At 36.1% G+C, this 21,435-nt stretch overlaps 1 protein-coding gene across 1 annotated transcript in view; it reads right to left on the bottom strand.

Annotated features, from left to right (window-relative positions):
- Positions 1 to 21,435, bottom strand: part of UBE2W (ubiquitin conjugating enzyme E2 W) — a 68,193-nt gene that overhangs the window by 7,526 nt on the left and 39,232 nt on the right. Inside the window, exons 3-5 of the mRNA XM_070631462.1 lie at positions 20,222 to 20,324; positions 10,170 to 10,325; positions 6,592 to 6,667 (exon numbers count right to left, since the gene is read on the bottom strand). Coding sequence (XP_070487563.1) covers positions 6,592 to 6,667; positions 10,170 to 10,325; positions 20,222 to 20,324 — 335 coding nt within the window. The remainder of the gene's footprint in view (positions 1 to 6,591; positions 6,668 to 10,169; positions 10,326 to 20,221; positions 20,325 to 21,435) is intronic.

The raw sequence follows: 21,435 nt of genomic DNA, 5'->3' as shown, positions 1-21,435 counted from the left end.
AATTAGAGTAAACCCATCTTGGATCAAGACAAATAAACATCTATAAAAGGTGGTGAAAGAATGTAATATATTTAATCTCTTGTCTAAAGTATTTGTGGCAAGAGGATGGCCTGATAAAAAAATCTCACATTAACCATTTATGTTTTTTCTGGAACTGCAGAAGCCCCTACTAAAATTATACTCTCAAATATAATATACAAATTACCAGTTCCAAAGAGGCGACACCTACCATGGCTACCTTCACTGGGCTTCTGGGAAACGTGAATGAGAGAACTATACTAGAAGGAGGTCATTTAGTTTCCCCCAGAGTCTAAGAACCATCACATTATACTGGAAACCACCTCCCCTGGATATTCCCAGGGACAGAAGACCGGAAGAAGAGGACCACGGTGCTTCAGTAGATACGCAGTGGGACGCCGCCTCCAAGACAGACAAAAACCTTTACAGTTAGGTTTCTCTCTCAACAGCTAGGGAATTAAAGTTTTCTTTTGATGAACTGATTCAACAAAGATTTCACAGGAGACAACAGAATTATTATCTAGCAGGAAATACTGGGCAAATACTTTAAAACTGACTAAAAGCTTGGACTCAGGAATTTAGAAAGTGGTTTTGTAACCCTAAAAGGTAGCACAAATAAAAAGGTTCACAACTAACACAGGTAAATCTATGGCCAGCTAAAAGGAAGGGAGAAAAGGAGTTTGTTAATATTAGTCTGAGGAATTTTATGTTCCTATCCCCTTATAATTCTACAGGAAATGTTCCAGCTGAATGGAACCAGAATGTAGTCTATAGCTTTGTAAAAAAGATATTCCTCTACTTCTCCCCAAACTACACACTCACTAGTTTACCGGACATAACATCTAAACATTATGCCAGGGGGCCGGCCCAGTGGTGCAGCGGTGAAGTGCACATGTTCCACTTCTGCCGCCCGGGGTTCGCCGGTTCGGATCCCGGGTGCGGACATGACACCACTTGGCAAAAAGCCATGCTGTGGTAGGCATCCCACATAGAAAGCAGAGGAAGATGGGCATGGACGTTAGCTCAGGGCCAGTCTTCCTCAGCAAAAAGAGGAGGATTGGCAGTAGTTAGCTCAGGGCTAATCTTCCTCAAAAAGTAAATAAAAATAAATAAATAAATAAAAATAAACATTATGCCAATTTACTTCCTATAAGCCTAATTTTCTGGAGCCAATAGTCAATAGCAGTCTTCAGCTATACTGTTCAATTCTCTATCACCTTAAGGAAAATGCTTCTGGAACCACAGATCTGTACTCCCATCTGTGGAAAGCAATCATTTATGAAACAAAGTTGTATATGTTTAATATTGATCCCATGAAACAGACTGTATTAATGGATTCCAGTTGGCTATCTCATTGAAATATTTTTATGATCACATAAAAACATACTTTTTATCTTTCTCAAAAAGAATTTTCTGTTTTATGATACAGAACTTTGAGGCCGATTCATTCATTCATACACCGAACCAGATACAGATCTGTTTTCTACAGAAAATTCTAGCCCTGAATCATAGGTAAATTCCTCAGCCCCTTTGTATCTGAGATGAGTTGTCTATTTAAATACCTATTTTTGGTTAGGTCTATTTATTTTTTTAACCCTATTCTCTCTGTTCAATTGATTTTTCAAACCATATGGACCCTTGCCTTAATTGGTAACAAAGAGATTATCTGCAGTCCCATGCAGATAATCACCTTAGTCAACTTCAAGTAAGTAACAATAAGGAACAGGTATTCACATATCAATGAATTTTTACACTATAATAAGTTACTGTGTGCTACACAACCTCAAATGCAATAGAAAATAGGATGTATACAAAGACCACAGTACGGGAACAGTGACTGGCCTGATTTTCAAGGTGTGCTAATAAGGTGGAAGATCATAAATTTAAGCTGAGAGGCTTTTTTTAAAGAATCCAATACTGGTATGTGGCAGCTGAATTTTGGTGTGTCAGCTGAGTCGTCCACTTCTAAAACCAGGAAGCGAATTTCAGATTTGTTGTTTTTCATTAATAGTGCCTCCATCCTGCACCCAGGAAGCCCCCTCTGAAGTACACAGATATCACTAATCTAAACCAAAACCTCTCTTGCCTCTTTGATAAACTCTGACCCACGGTGACCCAAGCATGCTGATTAGCACTACACAGGATGACTGCGGAGCTCGATTCCTGAGGCCTACAATTCTGCTTGGTTTCTAAAAACTGAAGTGTTTCAGTGAGCTCATCCAACTCCAAGGAAGTCTTTGTTCCGTGTCTGATCTTTTTGTTTAGGTTTGCAGGTCTCATCAGGACACTGGCCTGACCTTATAATCCTTCCAGAATTAGACGATGCTAAGAAATAACAAGAGTACATATTTCAGGGTAACCTGGTGTTCTAAGGAGAACATGATCAATGAAGATCTTTTGGAACTAAAGCAGCAAAGCAAAAAACATAAGCGGACATCTTGAAAGCTCTAAAACAAAGCTAATGTGTTCTGTTTTATGAGTATGATTCTCTTTTCAATAAGATTGTCCAAATTCAACTACAATGCCAAGGTGGGCTATTTTTCACATAGCCTATAACTGTTATTCTGAAATGTATACAGGAGAAGAAGATATACGCTACACAGCTGAAATGCTTTGGCTTTTTAAAGGTGAAGGAAATGTTGAAGGAAGATCGATCCTCCGTATCCACTCCCGTTTACGACAGAGCAGGTGCTCTACCACCTCAAAGCAGAACTAACATTACCCTTCCTTGATTTCGTAGGAGACTCACTCGTGGAGCAGCACTGTTGATCAAAGGAAGAACGCAGGAGGGGAACAATTCAAGTTTGCAGGGTTCAAGCAGGAGCAGAAAAAGTACTGAGATAAAACGGACACTGTACGTCAATGAAGTGAGGATGTTTTAAACAGAATTATCTGTAAATGAAAAAATGTATCTGTATCTGAGACAAGAAACTGGACTAGGATAGTCACGATTTAGTTGAATTAGAATCCAGTGCCTTTTAAAAAAGGCTAATTTGTATTTGGGGGGGTTGGGGATACTTTTAATCTGTTTATTGAGAAAATGAATTCCTACACAAACCCTCGACTATTTTACATTATCTAAGAGGTTAATTTTGTTTGAAAAGCCTCTCTTTTCTTGGTACTTCTTGGTTAACCTGGAGATGATCCATCTGCAAACTACTAAAAGACTTTTCTACTTCAGTTATGAAAGTATGGATTTCTCAGTAACAGATAAAAACTATAACTCTATGAAAAATAACTTCTATGAAGTGTATTTTATTTTAAAGAATTTTTAGATTTCTAGTTTCACTATGTGACTCTTCCCTATTTCTTATTCAAAAGCAAGATAGATAAAGACTTCTCATGAGTGCTTTCAACAGTAGAAGGCATCATTAGAGGGTGTGAAAGATGGCTGTCCTTTTCAAACTTCCCTACCAGAGAGTAAGGAAGAGAGAAACAGGAATACACCATCTCACACTGGGGGGAGACAGAGTGGGAGAGAGGGCTCTACCTTCAAAACATATGTATGGATTTTTTTTTTTCCAAGAAAGATTAGCCCTGAGCTAACATCTGTTGCCAGTCCTCCCCTTTTTTCTGAGGAAGACTGGCCCTGAGCTAACATCAGGGCCCATCCTCCTCCACTTTATATGTGGGACGCCTACCACAGCATGGCTTGCCACTCAGTGCCATGTCCCTACCCGGGATCTGAACTGGCGAACCCCAGGCTGACGAAGTGGAAGGTGCGCACTTAACCGCTGTGCCCCCGGGCTGGCCCCGCCCCACGTATGGATTTTTTAAATTCATCACTCAAAGACAATTTCTTCTCAAGTTTTATTTAAAAAAAACTTAAAGTGGTTAAAAACACTGTGGGAAAGACAATGGGGGAATTTTTCTATTATGAGTGAGGTTGAGTGTGAAATACAATGACTACTTTCCTAAGAACTTTGACACTTTAAAAAAGTGTTTCATTTAGCTGTGTTTGTCAATATTCTTGATTGGACTAATCTGAATTTTTGATGAATTTGGGAACGCTAAGATAAAGGGGTCTGTTGACACTCAAGGAATTTTTGTTTTGTTTTTTTTAAAAGGCTCTTTGTAAAGGCACAGAGGGAAGAGGCAGCTTAGTATCTGGACCTAAAAGGCAAGAGGATGTAAAAGACTGAGAAGTCAGCAATGTAAACTGAAGTAAAGGGCCATTTCATTAAAGTAGGCTCTTGCCAAAAGTTCTATGGGAACTTAAGTGCTCATAAACAATTCCTGAAGCCTGATTATTAATGCATCTTATTTAGAAACCTGTCTTTTTATCTCCAAGAATCCCCGAAACAGAAGCTCTCAAGTGACCAGCTATATCAGAATTATCTCGGGAAATCTTAAAACTAAAACAAAACCAGGACTCTAAACCACAGTCGTAAACTTTATGGGATTCCTTAAAGGAGGGAATGATCAACAAGGCTTTAGTGAGAGTTCCCGAGAGGGGTGTGTGTGGTGGAAGGATTCATTCCAGGCACATAGTACATGTAGGGGCAACAACGTGGAGGATAAGGAAAGAACGCGTATTATAAATATGATCCACTGAATATTTCTCGCATAAAACATCTCTTGTATTAAAGATGATTTTCTTAGGATGGATTCTTAGCAGCTTAGTAACTGAGACAAAAAGTTTGGTCTTGAACTTTAAGCTTGTTAAGTATTGCTGAACTGCTTCCTTAAAGGATTACAACTTGCTATACTACCAGCAGGTATGGAAATAAACTGTTTTATTCTACCCTTTACTCTCCTCCAGCATTGCACTCACTTTACAAAACCCTGCCAATTCAGTAATAGTTTCAAAATGCTAAATTTGTAATTATTTTACTGTGTTAAACTTTTTTGCCTATGCTTTTAATGAACTGTGCTTATTCTTAAATAACTTTCATAAATGATCTTTACTTTTAATAAGCTATGTTTTTCACAATTTTATTTTAATTTATATTGACTGTGCTTTGAGGTTTTTCAGTGCTTTTATAAAAGGTTTAAATTTTCCTATAATCAACTGTTTAACTTCTTTGTGATTCCTCTTAATTTCAGAAATTCTTCCGTTGATACTCAACTTTTTAAAAAATACTTTTTGTATTATTGTATTTTTTAAAAATATATTTAATTCAATAGACAGGAAATATTTTATATATGAAATAAAAATGTAAATTTTTCTTTCCCAAAATAATTACTAATTTTCTAACAGGAATACTTACTAAATAATTTTGCTCCATTTCACCGATTTGTGACACCTTACTTAACACATTTAAATCTTATATACAAAAAAGGCCTAGAAAAGAGTAATTCTATTTCAATGTCTACTCTTGCATTAATGTTTTGGTGTCTGGCAGACTGATTCTCCTTCATTATCCTGTAGTTCAAAATTCAAACTGCTCTTCTCACCTGTTATTTCTTTCCAAACCTTTCAAAGCACTCACTCCACCATAACACTGGATTTTTACTGAATTACATTAAACCTATAATTTGTAAAGAATATACATTTTTGTAATAATACTGGTTTCTCATCAAAGTATCTCTATTTTTTCACAGCTCTTAAAAGATGTGTCATCTCTTCTAGGTCATCTCTATTTCTCATTAACTTTATCCCAAATATTCCTATTCTGTGGCCCTCAGGAATGGCATTCTTCTTTCACTGTGTTTTCTAACCTGGAACTGCTGTTTTAATGCTATTGTATTGACTCTAGCCATCTTTTATCTCAACACTCAGAGGACTCTTATAATTAAAAAGGTTTTTAATTGACTCAAATTAACTGAGGTAACAGAAGGTTTCACATTGGATACAAAGGTTTAAGGGGGAAAGGCCCTATTCCTACTATTTAGTTTTGTGAGTTCTACTTTGTTATTAGGATAACATTTAAAAAAGGAAATGCTCTCATGTATAAAAAAAAAAATTAGAGGGTGGTTTTTATTCACTTGTTTCAAAAAGTACATTGAGGAATATAAAATTTTTGTTCTTAATTTCAAATACCCCTTTGGGGAAGCAGTAAGGTCAGTTGAGAAAAGATGCTAGCAGCTTTCAGTTATAAAGCTGCCGTCACCCTCCCAACAAGAACAGAAATGTAAACTTCCTGAGAGTACTGTATTCATAAAGCTATAACAGCAGGACCTCAAGTGTTGTGAGGACTAGCTATTAGAGCAGGAAGAGCTCTCTTTAATTTGCTGGGTCGTCTCTCACAGTGTGATTCCATCCCTCTTCCCCACCAAGAACAGTCACCAGAACTAAACGAGCACACAAGGCATCAAAACTTCTATTTCAAACAGCAGGTTTCCCAATTTGATCTGAAGATTATTAAGGACTTCTTTTTTTGTAATAAAATGGTAGAGTTTCAGAATGTTAATGCAATTGTATATTTCACTTGTATGATGGCTAATTTTATGTGCCCCATTCAAAATCTAGTATAATTTATCCATAAAATATGTTAAAATATTTTAAAGAATCTTCTCTACATTACAAAAATATATCAATTATATATTTCCTTCTTTTTCCCAAGCAAACAGATATATAATCTTTCAAACCAAAATGCTAAACAGTTATTATTCTAAGGTAAAACTGCTTACCATGATACCACCATTTTGTTTTCTTTGGATTCTTGTTACATGTTCGAACATAAAAAGAATTATCTGGTGGTCGTCTCTGAAACCAAAAAGAGTTTAAATAGATAAGAAGTTGTAAAACAGAAAAACATAAGGGTGAGACAGTTTTCATAAAAGCCTTAGTGAAACTATTACAGAATGTATAAAAAACAATATAAACACTGGCGGCATAACTGAAAGAATAATATATAACAGGAAATGTAGACTCTCAACACTGAAATTGTTCAAGAAAAAAATAAGGGTGCGCATGTTTGATTTGGGTTAGGTTACAGCGGGATTACTGGAGAACGACTATCAACGAAATGCGGCAGCATTAGGTTGTAAAGAATTTTGGTTTCATTTATCTTATCTCCCTGGAAGTAATTTATTAATTACTTTTGTGAGTTAATTAAAACAGAAAAGTCTAGCTAATTAGGTTCGTCTGAGAGACTATAGCAACATATAAACTTCCACAGGCAATTTTTTTTTTCTGTAAGATAGTACCATCAAGGACAGACTAAAGGATTCAGTTGCCAAACAATATATAAGAGGAAAAAAGGAGGAAAGACATATTGGCATTTCTGCTATACATATGCCGATTCACACAATATTAGAAACATGGCAGCTCTGCAAGGGAGCTACATCAGAAACAGTGATGCCAGTAACACCGAAGATAGATTATAGAAGAGAATTTTCCTGAAAACTGTTGGATATTGATCAGACACAAGAAATATGTGACTCTACAAAGACTTGAACCACATGTCAAATTTGTACTAAAGCCACTGAGAGCAGGTTTGTAGATAACATGATAGGTCCAGCCAAAAAGCAACGTACAATGATCTTACTTGAGCCTCATAATACCCTTATGAGTTAATATTAAGAGCAATTTAACAAAAAGGAAGAGTAGAGCATAAGAAGTTAAATAACTATCTCAAGATTACGCTGTTGACACAGTTTGAGAAAATTCCTGAAAAATTAATAGTATGAAATTAGATGCTTGACTCCTTCAAAGAATAGATGACGTGCTATTGTTTGTCCTGCAAAGTCATAACCAGTGCTCATTTGGAATAAATTGCTACTACTGTAGCAAATAATTTCATAAACTTATTTTATCTGTATATTCATTAGAACTCAATCTTCAAAAAAAAAAAATATTTAAGGGAGAAAAAAATCACTCATTCTATTTGCTTAAGTCAAGAATATAACCAAACTGGTAAATGATCAAGATGTGGTTTTTAGAAAAATAAAGTTAACTACACAAAAAGATGGATTACCAACATTGTTTTAGGAATGGAATACAAGCTGGAAAGTTTGGCCTGTCTATACAGGAAACTGAGAGTAAAGGGTAGATCACTGAAGGGCCTCTCTCTTTAATCTATCAGAAACTATCCTTAATCCACTGAAATCTACTGATATAATGGATTTACATGCCTTCAGCTTAGGAAACCATTCTTGACTATGAAAAAGGAAACTGGAACGAAAGAATTATGACTAAATCAAAGTCCCCAAATGCCTAGAGTAAAAATTAAAAATTGTATTCAAAGAGAGTCGACTATTAAAGTGAAACTCATAGAACCATGTCCACCACAGAATAAAATTCACCTGTTTTAACAGAAGAGCTTTTGGTGAGTATTTAAAAGACTTTTTAAAGCTTATTTGGAGCTAGATTCTCTCAATGCCAAAGCAAATTCTCTTCATCTCTGTAACCTAGTATTTTAACACCGTAAAAACAGCACATAGTAGGTATCTAATAAATGCCCACTGAAGTTTATCTTATTTCACAGAACTAATGCTACTGTGTGAAGTCAAGATTCTGACTTCGAGATTACCATCTTGGTGGAGTTTATATTACATAATATAGTTCATCAATAAATTAAATGCAACGATTAGTCTTATACTAAGTATGCAGGAAACACTAGTAGCAGACACCTAAAAAGTGAGGGAATAGTGGTGGTTAGAAAAGGACGACACAGGTAGAGAATATAGTCATTTTCTAATTTTTTAACAGTAAATCATTACATTTAAATATAAACAAAAGCTAATAATCATAAGGCACAGGCAAGAGCTGTGTGCAGACAACACTGCTATTCATCTCAACTTTCTTACTAAATCCTATGGTTACCGCCTCACCTTTCTATAGACATTAAACATTGACAGGGACTTGTAACTGCAAACTGCTCTGCTCTACACCTAAAAGTTTAAAACGTGCATGTGTGTTGGGGGTCGGAGGTGGGAGAAAGGAGAAAATATGGAAGCAGTAACTGAGCCAGACTGGCTTCCTAAGCCCTTGGGGTTAACACAAGCTCAAGTGTAGCCTTAAAACGCAGCTTAGAAAAGCCAATAGCAAAGAGGAAACTAACATTAGATAACACATACCCTGTTTCATCTATTTTAAGATGTACATTTTAATATTCCTGAATGGAGATACTTCTCTTTTAATTAAGGAGATACTTCTCTTTTAACTAATGGTGTCTCATAGTTTAACTGCCAGAAGTTTTTTCTTTCTTATATGATATATAAAATCAGATTATTAAGAGCTCCTAATGTTACAATTAAAAAAATACAATTTAACCCATTATTTCCCATGCTTATTTGGACAAAAAAGTCCTTTTTTTTAAACCTAACACCAAGAAACCTCTCCTAGAACTAACATTCCAAGAAACTCACTTTGTAAACAATGGCTTGGAGCATTTCAGAGACCAGAAAACTGACCATTTAAAAATTAAGTACTATCTTACAAGTTCTTTAAATACTAATTTAATACAAATCACAGTTCAATTTGGAGGACACAGAAAAAATCCTGCTAAAATAAATAAATAACTCCACAGCTCCCTAATCTCTAAAGTAAATTGGCTTCTCCTTTAAACAGAATACAAAAGGAAAACCTCATGAAGACAGGCTTTAAAATGTAGAAGTACATGAATATTGTCCTACTCTAACCCTCACGTAGAAATGACAAGAGGGCCAGAAATGCACAGAGGATTTAGAGACTTTAAAAGGCTATCCCAAATTTAACTCATATGATTTTTCTTTCTGGTCTTTTTCCTCTCTCCATCAGACACAGAATCTATGGATTAGTAAAGAAGAGTAAGAGGAAAAGTCCTGAAAATTCTACCGGTAATCTAGTCTTCTTCCTTCAACCTAACCATTGTAACAGGAGAGCTCTGATCTGGGGAAGTTCCCTAAAAGAGGCTCATAGGGCGGGGGCCAGCAGAGGGGAGAAGGGAGCTATGATGCTTCTTCCTGGGGCTTTCCATTGTGTAATACAGAAACAAGAATTTCTTGTACACTTTTGCCTTGTGCATGCTTATGGAAATAAAATTCAGATTATTTAAGAATATGTGCAGAAACTTTCTGTTAAGAAATATAATACAATGTCTGACAATATTTGGAACAAAAGATTATAAAAATAATCTTCCAATCTATTACTAAACATGACATTGCCCATAACTTTATAATAAAAAGCATTAAGTCCTTCCTTCAAATAAATTATATATTAAAATAGTTTCTCTACCTAAACTAAAAGAAGACATATTACCTGGTATAATTCTGAGAAGTCCTACCTTTTCTTTGCAGCTGGAAAGCATGCTAATAATGCTAAGACAGACTGATTGGACTGAGAGCGCTGGGGACCAGTCTTCTGTTAGAATGGATAAACAGATATGACCATTGCTATAAACATGAGGATGAACAGGAATATTTTCACCAGTAAACATGACCTAAGAAAGAATAAAATTCCATTAACACTCAAATATTCTGTATCACCGAAAAATAAAATATTCTCCACATAATGTTAAAAACCAAATTAAAAACAAACAAAATCAGTGCCGGGAACAAGAAAAGCAACTGCTTATTATTTATTCTCATCAACTCAGTAAGTACTGGTTTCACTGTATGAATGACCATGTAGTAGGGAAAAAACCAGATTATCTATTTTATATTTCAGGTATTTTTCACAAACTCCTATAAAAAAATTTCAAATTACCATGTATTTTTAGACTAGTAAAAGACATAAGAATGGTTTTTCAAATTCTACTCATTGCTCTCTGCGTACAGAAATCAAACACACTGAAATTCCAGATGAAAGTATTCAATGTTGAGACAGTATGAGTTACAGGTGGTAGAAACACCCCCTCCACCTATAACAATGCAGTCGCCTAGGGTCCTGTATGCAAAAGGAAACGACTGCTACATATTCCACCTCCTCTAAACTCACATGTCCATTATGATGGGTGAAAATTACTACTCATTAATCGGCAAATTATTATGTGCCTAGACAAAAAAACAAAGGTTGAATAAGTCTCCCAATTACTTGCTGTTTTTCTCTGCTTTTTCTGTTACCCAATTCTAACAGCTTTTCCTTTCTCCACTTGCCTCAGCACTGCTTTGAAGAGGTAATAAATCTATTATTTTCTTCCTCTGCCCTAATTAACTGAACAAATATCTCAATAGTAGTGTTTCTTAAACATATCACCCTAAGCATCTGAATAGGCAGGAGGGTAAAGTCATATATCCTGAGGAATCTATAAACACAGCCCAAAGTAGGTCAAGGAAAGTAGAAGTCTTATATTTAAGAATGTTTATATAAATGCTACTTCACAATAAATTATTTATTTTGATATAAAAATTAATCCACCAATCTTGAAGTGAATTTTATATTGCAGTAAGATGTAGCATTTTCCATTCTGTTGTTTAGTAGTAATTCCTAATTCCTGACCTGGTCTTTAAAAAAATCACCTGAAGATCTGGCTAATTTAAAATGCAAAGTCAAGGGCCCCACTTTCACAGACTCTAATTCAGTAGGTATGATGGTATTTTATAAAGCTCATCATATATAAACCAATAGTTCCTAAACCAGACTTACGGTATCTCTCTCAGCCCTGCAAACTGTCTCACACTTGAATATAGCAGAATCTTAGTACAAAGAAACGCTACTTTAAGTTATGACGGAAACGGATGAAATATGTATTGCTCTAGACATACTCTTTTTTTCCTTTATAGAGCAGAAAAGAGAGCCAATGAAACAAGAGTGGCCAGAGTAAGGTATGTCATAGTTTATATGAGATGCTATGGGAAATTACCCTAAGCGAGGTTTGTGCTTTATTTTTAAATATCTAGCTACAAATCTGATTTTACTACAATTTTACAGACATATACATTTTAACAAAGCACTCTTTCATACAAGTAGGAGTCCTCTAATATTTCAAATATACTACTAACATATGGGACTCATTTTGTTGGCTGAAGCTAGCATAAGACAATAAAAGGATTTTTTTCTCAAAGGAATGACTTTACACACTTGCATATATTTTTTTCTTTGAATTCTAGCTATCTACCGTCCATTCCCACTAAAAAGGGCTAAAATAAACCTGAAAAATAAAAGTAGTATCAAAGTAAGAGATATCAAATTACGTGCCCTGCCCAATTGCAGAAAACTCCCTGAAAGATTCTGGCACCGCTGTGTTCAAAGCATACCACTTATCTCGATCATTTTTATCAGTGTAAGTGCCTTATCATCACTTTTTTGCTAAAAAAGTGCTGCTCTGCAAAAGAAAATGACTGCTTAAATGGTCTTCCAGTTCCACAGTGAATCTATCCACAATTTTTTAACTTTTTAAATTCAATTTTTTAATAATTTTATTTTATTTATATTTTATTTTTTATAAATATGAATGATAGTTTATTATATCCTGTTCATTTGATATTCCCACAATGTTCTGTAGATGTTTCGAGTGGGAGTTCATAGATCTCCCAGAATATGCATCTGCTTTGGGGTATTCATTTTGCCACAAAATGCTATTTGACCAGTAGGATAATTCATTAAGAACACAAGCAATACCTGAGAGCTTATTCCCTGAACACAACTATTTTTTAAAGGTCTCTTTTTTAAGAAGTCATGTAGAACAGTGCTTTGAAAAGTGTCCCAAAATGAAGAACGGCATGCCAAGTTATCTTCTTTGGCAAAAATGAATCAACGTTATCAGCAACCATCAAGGAAGAAGTGCACAGACAGTTAAACCCAAAAAGGAAAGCAGTATTCTTCTTGGAGAGAAACGATTATAAACTAAATCACTTGGCCTGAGAGCCAAAAAGCATGCACGAACCAAGAGGAAATTAGGAGCGAAGAGAAAGAAAAGGGATGAGTAGCAGTAGATGACAGCGACAGCAGAAGCAGGAGACACTGTGTAAGCAGAGAAGGGAGCCAGACAGCAAGATGACAGAAATAGCTTTGGAGTCTGAGGCGACTGAAATAAAAATAAATCAGATGTCAATAATAACCCTAAGAAAAAAAAGAAAGCTGGAGCTTTCTAACATGTTGCACACAGGGCAAATCCAGCCAGCCGGAAACTCTTAGCAACCAAAAACAGGGGAATTAATTAGTTGCACACATTATAGGTAACCCCTAGGGCCTAACTTGCCAAATACAGAATTTTAGAAGTTTACCTAAACACGGGAAGACTGAGTTTACATGCCAGAAATGAACTCCTGAAGTAAAAGAAAAAAACTTTTTCAACAGTTTATTCCTGTAAAAGGCTAGGAAGCAGTTTCCACACACAGTTTTGACGTAAACCTTGCTTTTCTGGTTCTCTGCATGTGATGGGGAGTGTAACCAAGCCCACATTTCTTCAAGATCATGCTCTTAACCACCCTCCTTATTTAAGACACAATACATGCCAAAGGAGAAAACACATATTTCAGTTGTTTTAATGTAGCCAAGTAGGTTCTGAAAACTTCTGAGATGATTAAGCTGTTTCCAGAGTTCAAAAACCTTTTCTTAAGTTCCAAGTAGCTGATAAAACTATCTAAAACAGATGTGACAAAGACAACTGAACATAATGAATTTGAAACCAAAGAGAATGAATAAGAACTTTACTAATTTATTTTTAAAATTATTTATTCAGATTCAAACTAGTCATATAGATTAAACAGTTAGCAACTGGAGATTGCACACATTCCCCAATGCATAAACCAAACTGAGTAAAATGGAATTACAGATTTTCAAGAACAAGCTATTTGATGGGGGAAAAGTCACAATTTTAGAAAAAGATCTTAGGTCTAATGCATGTGAATCACGTCTGAAGTACTCAGTCTGCATTAGAAGGAGTCCTCGGATGTCTCTAAATTTCCAAACATCTCCCTATCCGTGTGGTTCACTTTAAAGAGCAGGTGAGATCTAGAAGAGAATTATGCTCAAGATTTTTTTAAGTATGCATATCCCGCATTCAGCATAAAATTTTAAGCAAGTCAACCTCCAGGTAACTTCTGGGTACTAAATGTAGTGTCTTTCATAAAACTATGAAAATTCAAACTGAAAGCCACCAATAGTGACAAAATAAAGGATGGAGATTAGGTAACTGTTTCTAATACGAAATTCACAGTACTCATAACATAAGGATTTCTAAACATCAAGCTCAATAATGAATGACCTCACAATATTGCAATCTTACCACAAGGAAGGCATACTACTGTGTTCAAACTAGTGCTCTGGAAGTAATTTAGAAAAGTCAGACACCTAATATGGTGTCAAGCTAGGTCAAAACACAATATATACAGAATGAGCAGAACAAGACAGGAAATAATTATAAAAACCATCTAGCAGGTTTCTCCAGGGACAATATGAGGAAATGTTTTCTGTGATTAAAATTACAAGTAGATGACAATACTTAATGGGCAATTATAAAAACTAAACATATAAACAGAGAGTTTATTGTAATAAACTATATATCTAATTATGAATGATATATGATATAGGTAGTCTAGAATAAACAGTAAATATTTGACAAAAGTAACTGGGGATTGGAATTTTAGCAAAGTTTTCAATTCAACTCTCTTTTTAGTCATCAAATATGTATCAGCAGCATCAATGTTAATAGTTTTCCTGGTCTTCCATAATTACCACTACCATGCAGCTTCACATGTATTGCAGAGACCAAATTCCCAGATACAATGAAACTAAACTTGAGTTCCCTTGGACGGTAAGCATTCTCTCCCTCATCCCCCACGAACTTCCGGCCTGCCAGTCTTCTCCTTCGTCTTCCCTCTGCTTTACCCTCAAGGCTTCAATGAACAAGGTTCACATTCACATTCTCCTTGTCAGGTCCCTAGCTGACAGACAACTTAAGCCAATAAAAATTATTATTTAAGACTCTGGAAGCTTAGCCACCATCACATGAAAGAGCACGGAGACTCAGACCAAGAACAAGAAGGACGAAAACAGGTTCTGTAATTAGGGAATTTAATTTAGAGCAACAGAATAAAACGGTCTGTGTCAAAGGGGCATAAATAGGAAGGGAAAAAGGGTGAGGGGAAAGTAATTACTCTTTTGCCCCAGCATTTCTAAAGCTTCATAATCAAGGTAAGTATATTTTCAGCACTGCTCTTAGCATTAATATGGTTTCAGGACTAAACAGACATTGTCCACTTCCCCCTAAAAAAACACTTCCCCTCTTATTTCTAAAATGCCTAAAATTTCTTCGACAAAAATTAGAGTTGAAAAGCTTTAAAAAATAGTATAACTGGCACATTTACAAGATAATATAGATGTGTTTCATTCAGTGGGGATGTTTCAACAGAGGAAGGGGCTGTAGGACAGTGGATATCTGAAGGAAGAGAAGAACTGCTAATGTGAGGAAGTGAAAAGGAAAAGCAGCAAAACACTAAGGACGCTAAGCGGGAGGACTTCATAGTTTCAATGGACACTAACCATACCTCCCAGTTCCTTCAACATAAATTTCTAACTCCTTCACATTGCAAGACCCTCTTTCATAGGTCCCAAAATACCATTCCATTTTCATCTCCTGCTGTAGCTCTCCATGTAGCTAACGTAAAACTACAACAGCACATGCTTGTAAGTCTCAGAAGAGGCCGCATCCTTTCACGCTTTACTGCACTTCTGACAGAAACTCTCCTTGTTCTTTAAGTCCCAGTGCAAACAAGTTTTTCTTTGCCCCCTCATTCTATTCTAAATCGGTCGCTGTTTTGTCTTTTACAAGCCAAGGGATACAAGTCATACTTCAATTTATTGTCCTTCCAGTTGCATAGGCCAAAAATTGTGGAGTCTTCCTTGACGCCTTTCCTTCATTCACATTCCACATCAATCCATCAGCAAATCCTGTTGGCTCAACCTTTAAAATAGGTGCAAAGTACGGCCACCTTCCACAGCCTCCATGCTGCCCTTCCGGGGCAAGTCCCCGTCACCTCTCACCGGATCACTGCAGGAGCTTATCTGGCCTCCCTGCGCTCCTGTGCCCCCAGCAGTCAATCTGCCACACAACAGTCAGATTTTTCCTTTCAATTTTATGTAGAATCACGGTGTTCCTCTGCTCAAAATCTTAAAAGACTTCCAATATCATCCACAGTAAAAGTTAAAATTCTTACAATGGGCTTCAAATGTCCTGCACAATCTTGTACTGGCCCCTCCAGACCAAATTCTGTCTCTGCCCTAAGCCTGACACTCCTCCTCTTGCTTATGTACCACTCCAGGGACCCACCACGTAGGTCCATATTCAGGGTCTTTGCATTTTTGTCTTCACCTGCTCTTTCTCTCATCTTTTTCACATGGCTGACTCACTGACCTCACCTCTTTCAGATCTCTGTTTCACTGTCACCTCAGTGAAATCTTTCCTGATCATTCTACCCAATGCTGCAACACTGTCATTCCCCTTTTCTATTTTTTCCCACTATCTTTCATTCTACATGTATTTTATTTATTATTTATTGTCTGTCTCTTTCTATAAGAATACAAACTCCACAAACGCAGGGTTTTATTTATTTATTTTTTTGTCATTTTGTTTACCACTGAATCGTCAACACTTAGGACAGTGTCTGTCCTATGATATGTGCTCAATAAATATTACAGAATAAATAAATGTCTACCTATCCAAATACTAAACAGATTATAAGCTCTTTAAAGGCAGGCCCAACGCCTTTTTAATTTCTGTACTCTCCCCCATCTCTAAAAGTACACAGGACAGTGTTTCACACACAATTCATGCTCAATACACATTAAATTAACCAACCATTTACCTGTATCCTAGCATAGGAAAATAGAATATATAAATAAAGATATTTTATTTTCTGTATGGCTGATGGTAAGTGCACATTAGCAGAAAACAGTGATGAAAAGGTACCTCATCTCTGCTCCCACATTAATGGAAAAAGCTTTTTTTTTTTGCGATTTTTTTCTTTTACAGCAAATGACTGGGCTAAACACAATCTATTAGATAGCTTTTTCACTGTACAGTGAGACACGTGAGAAATGAATCATAACTAGTAGGGGAAAAAACCACAGCGAGCTATAAAGTTTATGTGTGGTCTTACAGATCTTACAGATACAAAAGTAATAATTTCATAATGAGATTGGTCTATCCTAGGGATATTCCCCCCAAATTCTACTCTTGTTAAGTAGTGGTAAATTTAGTACTGCTTATTGCATAGAAAAATAAAAGATTAATTATCTAACAAGTGCCAATGCTGCTGGGTCTCATCAAATACAACCTTTGGTGAATGCGGAATTTTACTGCCCTAGCGTGGTTCCAAACATTTCCCCAGAGCAATGGACCTCTGGAAAGTTTCAGTTATTGGAAATATCTTGAAATCTACATGCACATCAAGCACTGATGGTTGGATCCATTATAATTATTCTGGGTGTGATGATAATCTATTCATAATCACAGATGATGTGATTAACAAAATTTTAAAAAATAGTTTTAAAGTACTACTAGATTCAGAGAAGCTCTGTCATCTTCTCAATCATGGATATTAGAATATACTACTTCTCTAATATGGAAGGGACTAAAAAATTAATTGATGTTAAGAAAGGAATCCTCATATTCCAAAAGATTGGCAATCACTGCCCTAGAGCTTTCAAAAGTATCATTCTACATATAATCTTTCACTTTCAGAGATAACATTACTGAATGGATAGCCATTTCCCCCATGTTGGTACTCACGTCTAATTGGCAGTATGGGAGAGAAGTAACTTAGGTTGAGTCTTCACTGTTCTACTAGCTACTACTAGCTTCATATTAACCACAAATAAGATTTTACTTCTATAAGCTTCAATTTCTTCAATTATAAAATGAGGATGAATCCATCTTCCCTAACCACTTCATTAAGAGCTGTTACAAGACACAATTAGAAGGGAAATTATATTATCAAGTCTAATATAAATATTACTTTATTGTAGAATGCATAGTGGTAATGTGTGGCTGAAATGGTTAAGTCTGGATTTGACCAAAAAAGGACTTGAGTGCTAAACTAAAGAGTTTTTAGACATGACTCCACAGGAAACAAAGAACCTGAGGAGGGCGAAGATGGTGGTGACCGTAGGTTCTTCAGAGAAACCTAAAGGCACTGTGAAAGGATGGCTAAGAGTGGAAAGAACCAGAGGCTATTTTGTAATAGTCCAAACGAAAGATAAAACTTGCACTACAGCACTGACAGTAAGACAAGAGCGGACTGACTTAAGCACTGTGAAAAGATTTGAAAAACTGCATTTAACAGCAAGGGAAAGGGAAGAATTTTAACACAGGCAGATAGGTAGACAGTAACCCAAGACAAAAACCTTTTTTCCTTATTTTGTTATTGGAAACGATTGAGTGTAGATGTGTTAAATTTGAGATATCTGGAGGTATTCAAGTAGAGATGTCCAACAAGGGGTGACATTAAACCTCAGAAAGAAGAAGCTGTACACAGAGCTGTAGATCTGGGAGTTAGCTGTTTAAGATGGCTGAAGACATTAGAGAAAAAGAGTGAGAAGAGTAAGGGAGTGCTGAATAAGAACCTGGAGAACACCAAAATCAGAAGAGCAGACAGAAATAAAACCAGGGAAGGAGAATATAAAGAATTTAAGATAAGATGATAGAGAGAATTTATTACAAAAGCTCTAACCTATAAAAATATCAAAGATGAAATTCAAATGATGCTTAAGTTTGATAGTTGATTCAGAAGTAAATACTAAGGAGAGAATTTAGAGAACACTTTTGACTTAAGTTTCATGTTCAGAGATATTATTTTCCTCTGATGAAAAATTTGTGAGCTCTCAGAGTAAGCCTTCTCTAATATCCCCCTAGTCACAAGCTTCGGAGTTGACTAGTCATATTCTTCCTTGACAGACCTTCAACAAACTTAACTGAAGTGAGGTAGAGGAATAGGTTGAAGGTGGCAAGGGGATACCTGAGACCCCACTGTCTTTGAGCATTAGCATTCAGAAATGATGTCGATAAGCCAAAAGGGCAATAACAGAAAGTGGAGATCATTTTCTGGAGAGAAGGAAGTCTTTTGCTTTGGTGGTTTTTTTTTTAAAGATTTTATTTTTCCTTTTTCTCCCCAAAGTCCCTGGGTACGTAGATGTATATATTGTTTTTAGTTGTGGGTCCTTCCAGTTGTGGCGTGTGGGATGCTACCTCAGCACAGCTTGATGAGCGGTGCCGTGTCCCCACCCAGGCTCCGAACCGGTGAAACCTGGGCTGCTGAAGTAGAGCACGCGAACTTAACCACTTGGCCACGGGGCCGGCCCCTGCTTTGGTTTTTGATTATAGTCTACATGTGCTTATTATAGAGGTCATGACAACATATATCCCTTCACTTTATTTTCATGAAAATGATAAAAATGAGCCTCTGAAGTCTTAATTTTCTGCTCACATGAAAACTTTAGAACTCAAGGAGTCAGTTTCCATTTAACTCTATGCTTTAAAACAATTCTCTCTTTATCTATAGCACAAAACAATAATTAACTTTCACCCCTATTCTCACATGGCCAAGAGAAGATTAAGCTATGTTTGGTATATTCTATTTAAAGTGGGAATGAAATATAATTTCCCTCAAAAATAGCATATTTTAGCACCTAAAAAGTTGAATTTCAAATATTTGGGAAATTTCATCATCTAGAACACCTCGTTAACTAGCAATACTAAATAGAGCTGGCGTTACATCTTAGCATTTTGCCACTAGTAACTCATTTACCAATCTTACCAAGCCAGAAATCTGGAAGTCATCCTAGAATCTCCCTTTCTCTAAGCTCCAATGATTAATCATTCACCACAGTTGAACAGCTCTCAAAAATGTGCCTCTATCACCATGATCCCTTGTCCAAGTACTAAGCCATTAACTGAACTGACTGTGCCTCAACCTATAATGATCCGATTCTGGGCTAATGTCTAGATACTTAATATCTTGTAATATGTTCTGCCCTTGCAGTATGGTACCAAAAGGCTGCAAAGACAGCACGTCAATGCAAAAGCAAAGAAGTGCTCCTTTCAGCAAAGCACTGGCCTCTTTACAATGGTATTCTATCATCTTATCTAGAAATAAGGGCCTCTTGCTAAGTTCTCCCACAAGCCATGGGCCGGGATTAGATTCCCATCCCTTTTCCTACTAACATCCATGGATAAGAAACAGTCTTAAGTTGTTAGAAGTACGAAAGCAGCAAAGCCCTAATCTCAGTGAAGTAAAATGTTCGTAAGATTTTGATTATATTACAAATAAGATGGAGGAACAGATCTATTCACATAATTATGATGCACTTCTTTTATAAGTTTTTAACAGTTAAAAATCACTAATTTAGCATTTTGCTATAATCTAAAAATATAATTTTTAAAAGCAAGGCAGTTACCTGAGGAGAGTCAAAAGGATATCGACTACTAAACTTAAATAGAAGCTGAAATTTTTCCCCTTCATATAAGGTACCCGGTGCACCTTCCATGTCTACAATCCACCTAGAATAGAAAACAACATTAAAAACTTCAGATAAAAGGGATTGGATGAGAAGGAAAAAGGGAACACTGAGTAATTCCTCTTTGCCTGACACTGAGATAGGAGTTGTCACCTGTGACAGCACTCTTCATCTTCCCAACAAGTCTAAGAATAGGTATGAGTACCTCTAGCCCTAGTGCCCTCTCTGACCCTCAAAAGTTAAACAATTAGATCAAGGTCAGACAACTAGCAAAAGACAGAGCCAAACTGTAACCCAGGTCTGAAAAACATAAACTAAATAAAAACTCAGCTCAGGTTGCTAACACCAAAGCCTGCACTCTTCCTACTCAATCTATGCTACCTTAATTTTTCAAAAGACTACTTCTACAATGACTAAAACGATTTTATAGATAACATCAAACTAATCAACTGCCTTTCTGACATCAAGTATTTCAGAAGCAACGGGAGAAGTAGGTCTCAGCAATGACTACAGAGAATTGTAGCAGCGAGAGCAATTTTCTCATCAGTATTCTAGAGAAGACTAAACAGAAAAAAGGAAACTAAGTTGACATCAGTCCACTTACTCTGATGGCTATTCAAGGCTCTATACGGCCTTTCCTTTGTCTCTTGTTATGTTTCATAAAACCCAGAACAGATTTCTATGGCATCTATGCAAGCTTAGTGTTTCGATACATAACAATTATGAATATGAATCTGTTTACAGTTTTATTCTGTGAACTACCTCTTTTTTTTCTATACAAAAGGCAGAGGGCAGAGGAATAAGGATTATGATGGTAAAGATGGTGAGGCAGCATTTAGAAGCAAAAGTGGACCAAAAAAGTCATAAGAATGAGCTCCTAATTATAGCTCTGCCACTTCTAATTATTGTACATCTGGCCAATTCCTTCAATCTTATACTTCTCAGGTACAAAAATTTATTATTTTAAATACAGGGAAACAAAAGGAAGTAAGATTGAAAAGACAGTGTTGGGGTTCTATTCATCACCCCATACACTATGGACTTAGGAGTATGTAAAATAATAAATGTGCCTACTCTCTGAAAGCAATCAGCTAACACATACAGAGCCTTAAGAGCATGGCTATTCATTTTCAGAATGTATGCTGAATACCGTA

This window comes from Equus przewalskii, chromosome 8 (assembly GCF_037783145.1).
Source record: "Equus przewalskii isolate Varuska chromosome 8, EquPr2, whole genome shotgun sequence".
Lineage (NCBI taxonomy): Eukaryota > Metazoa > Chordata > Mammalia > Perissodactyla > Equidae > Equus > Equus przewalskii.
Note: the sequence above shows the minus strand (reverse complement) of the source record. Positions and strands in the feature narration are given on the sequence as shown.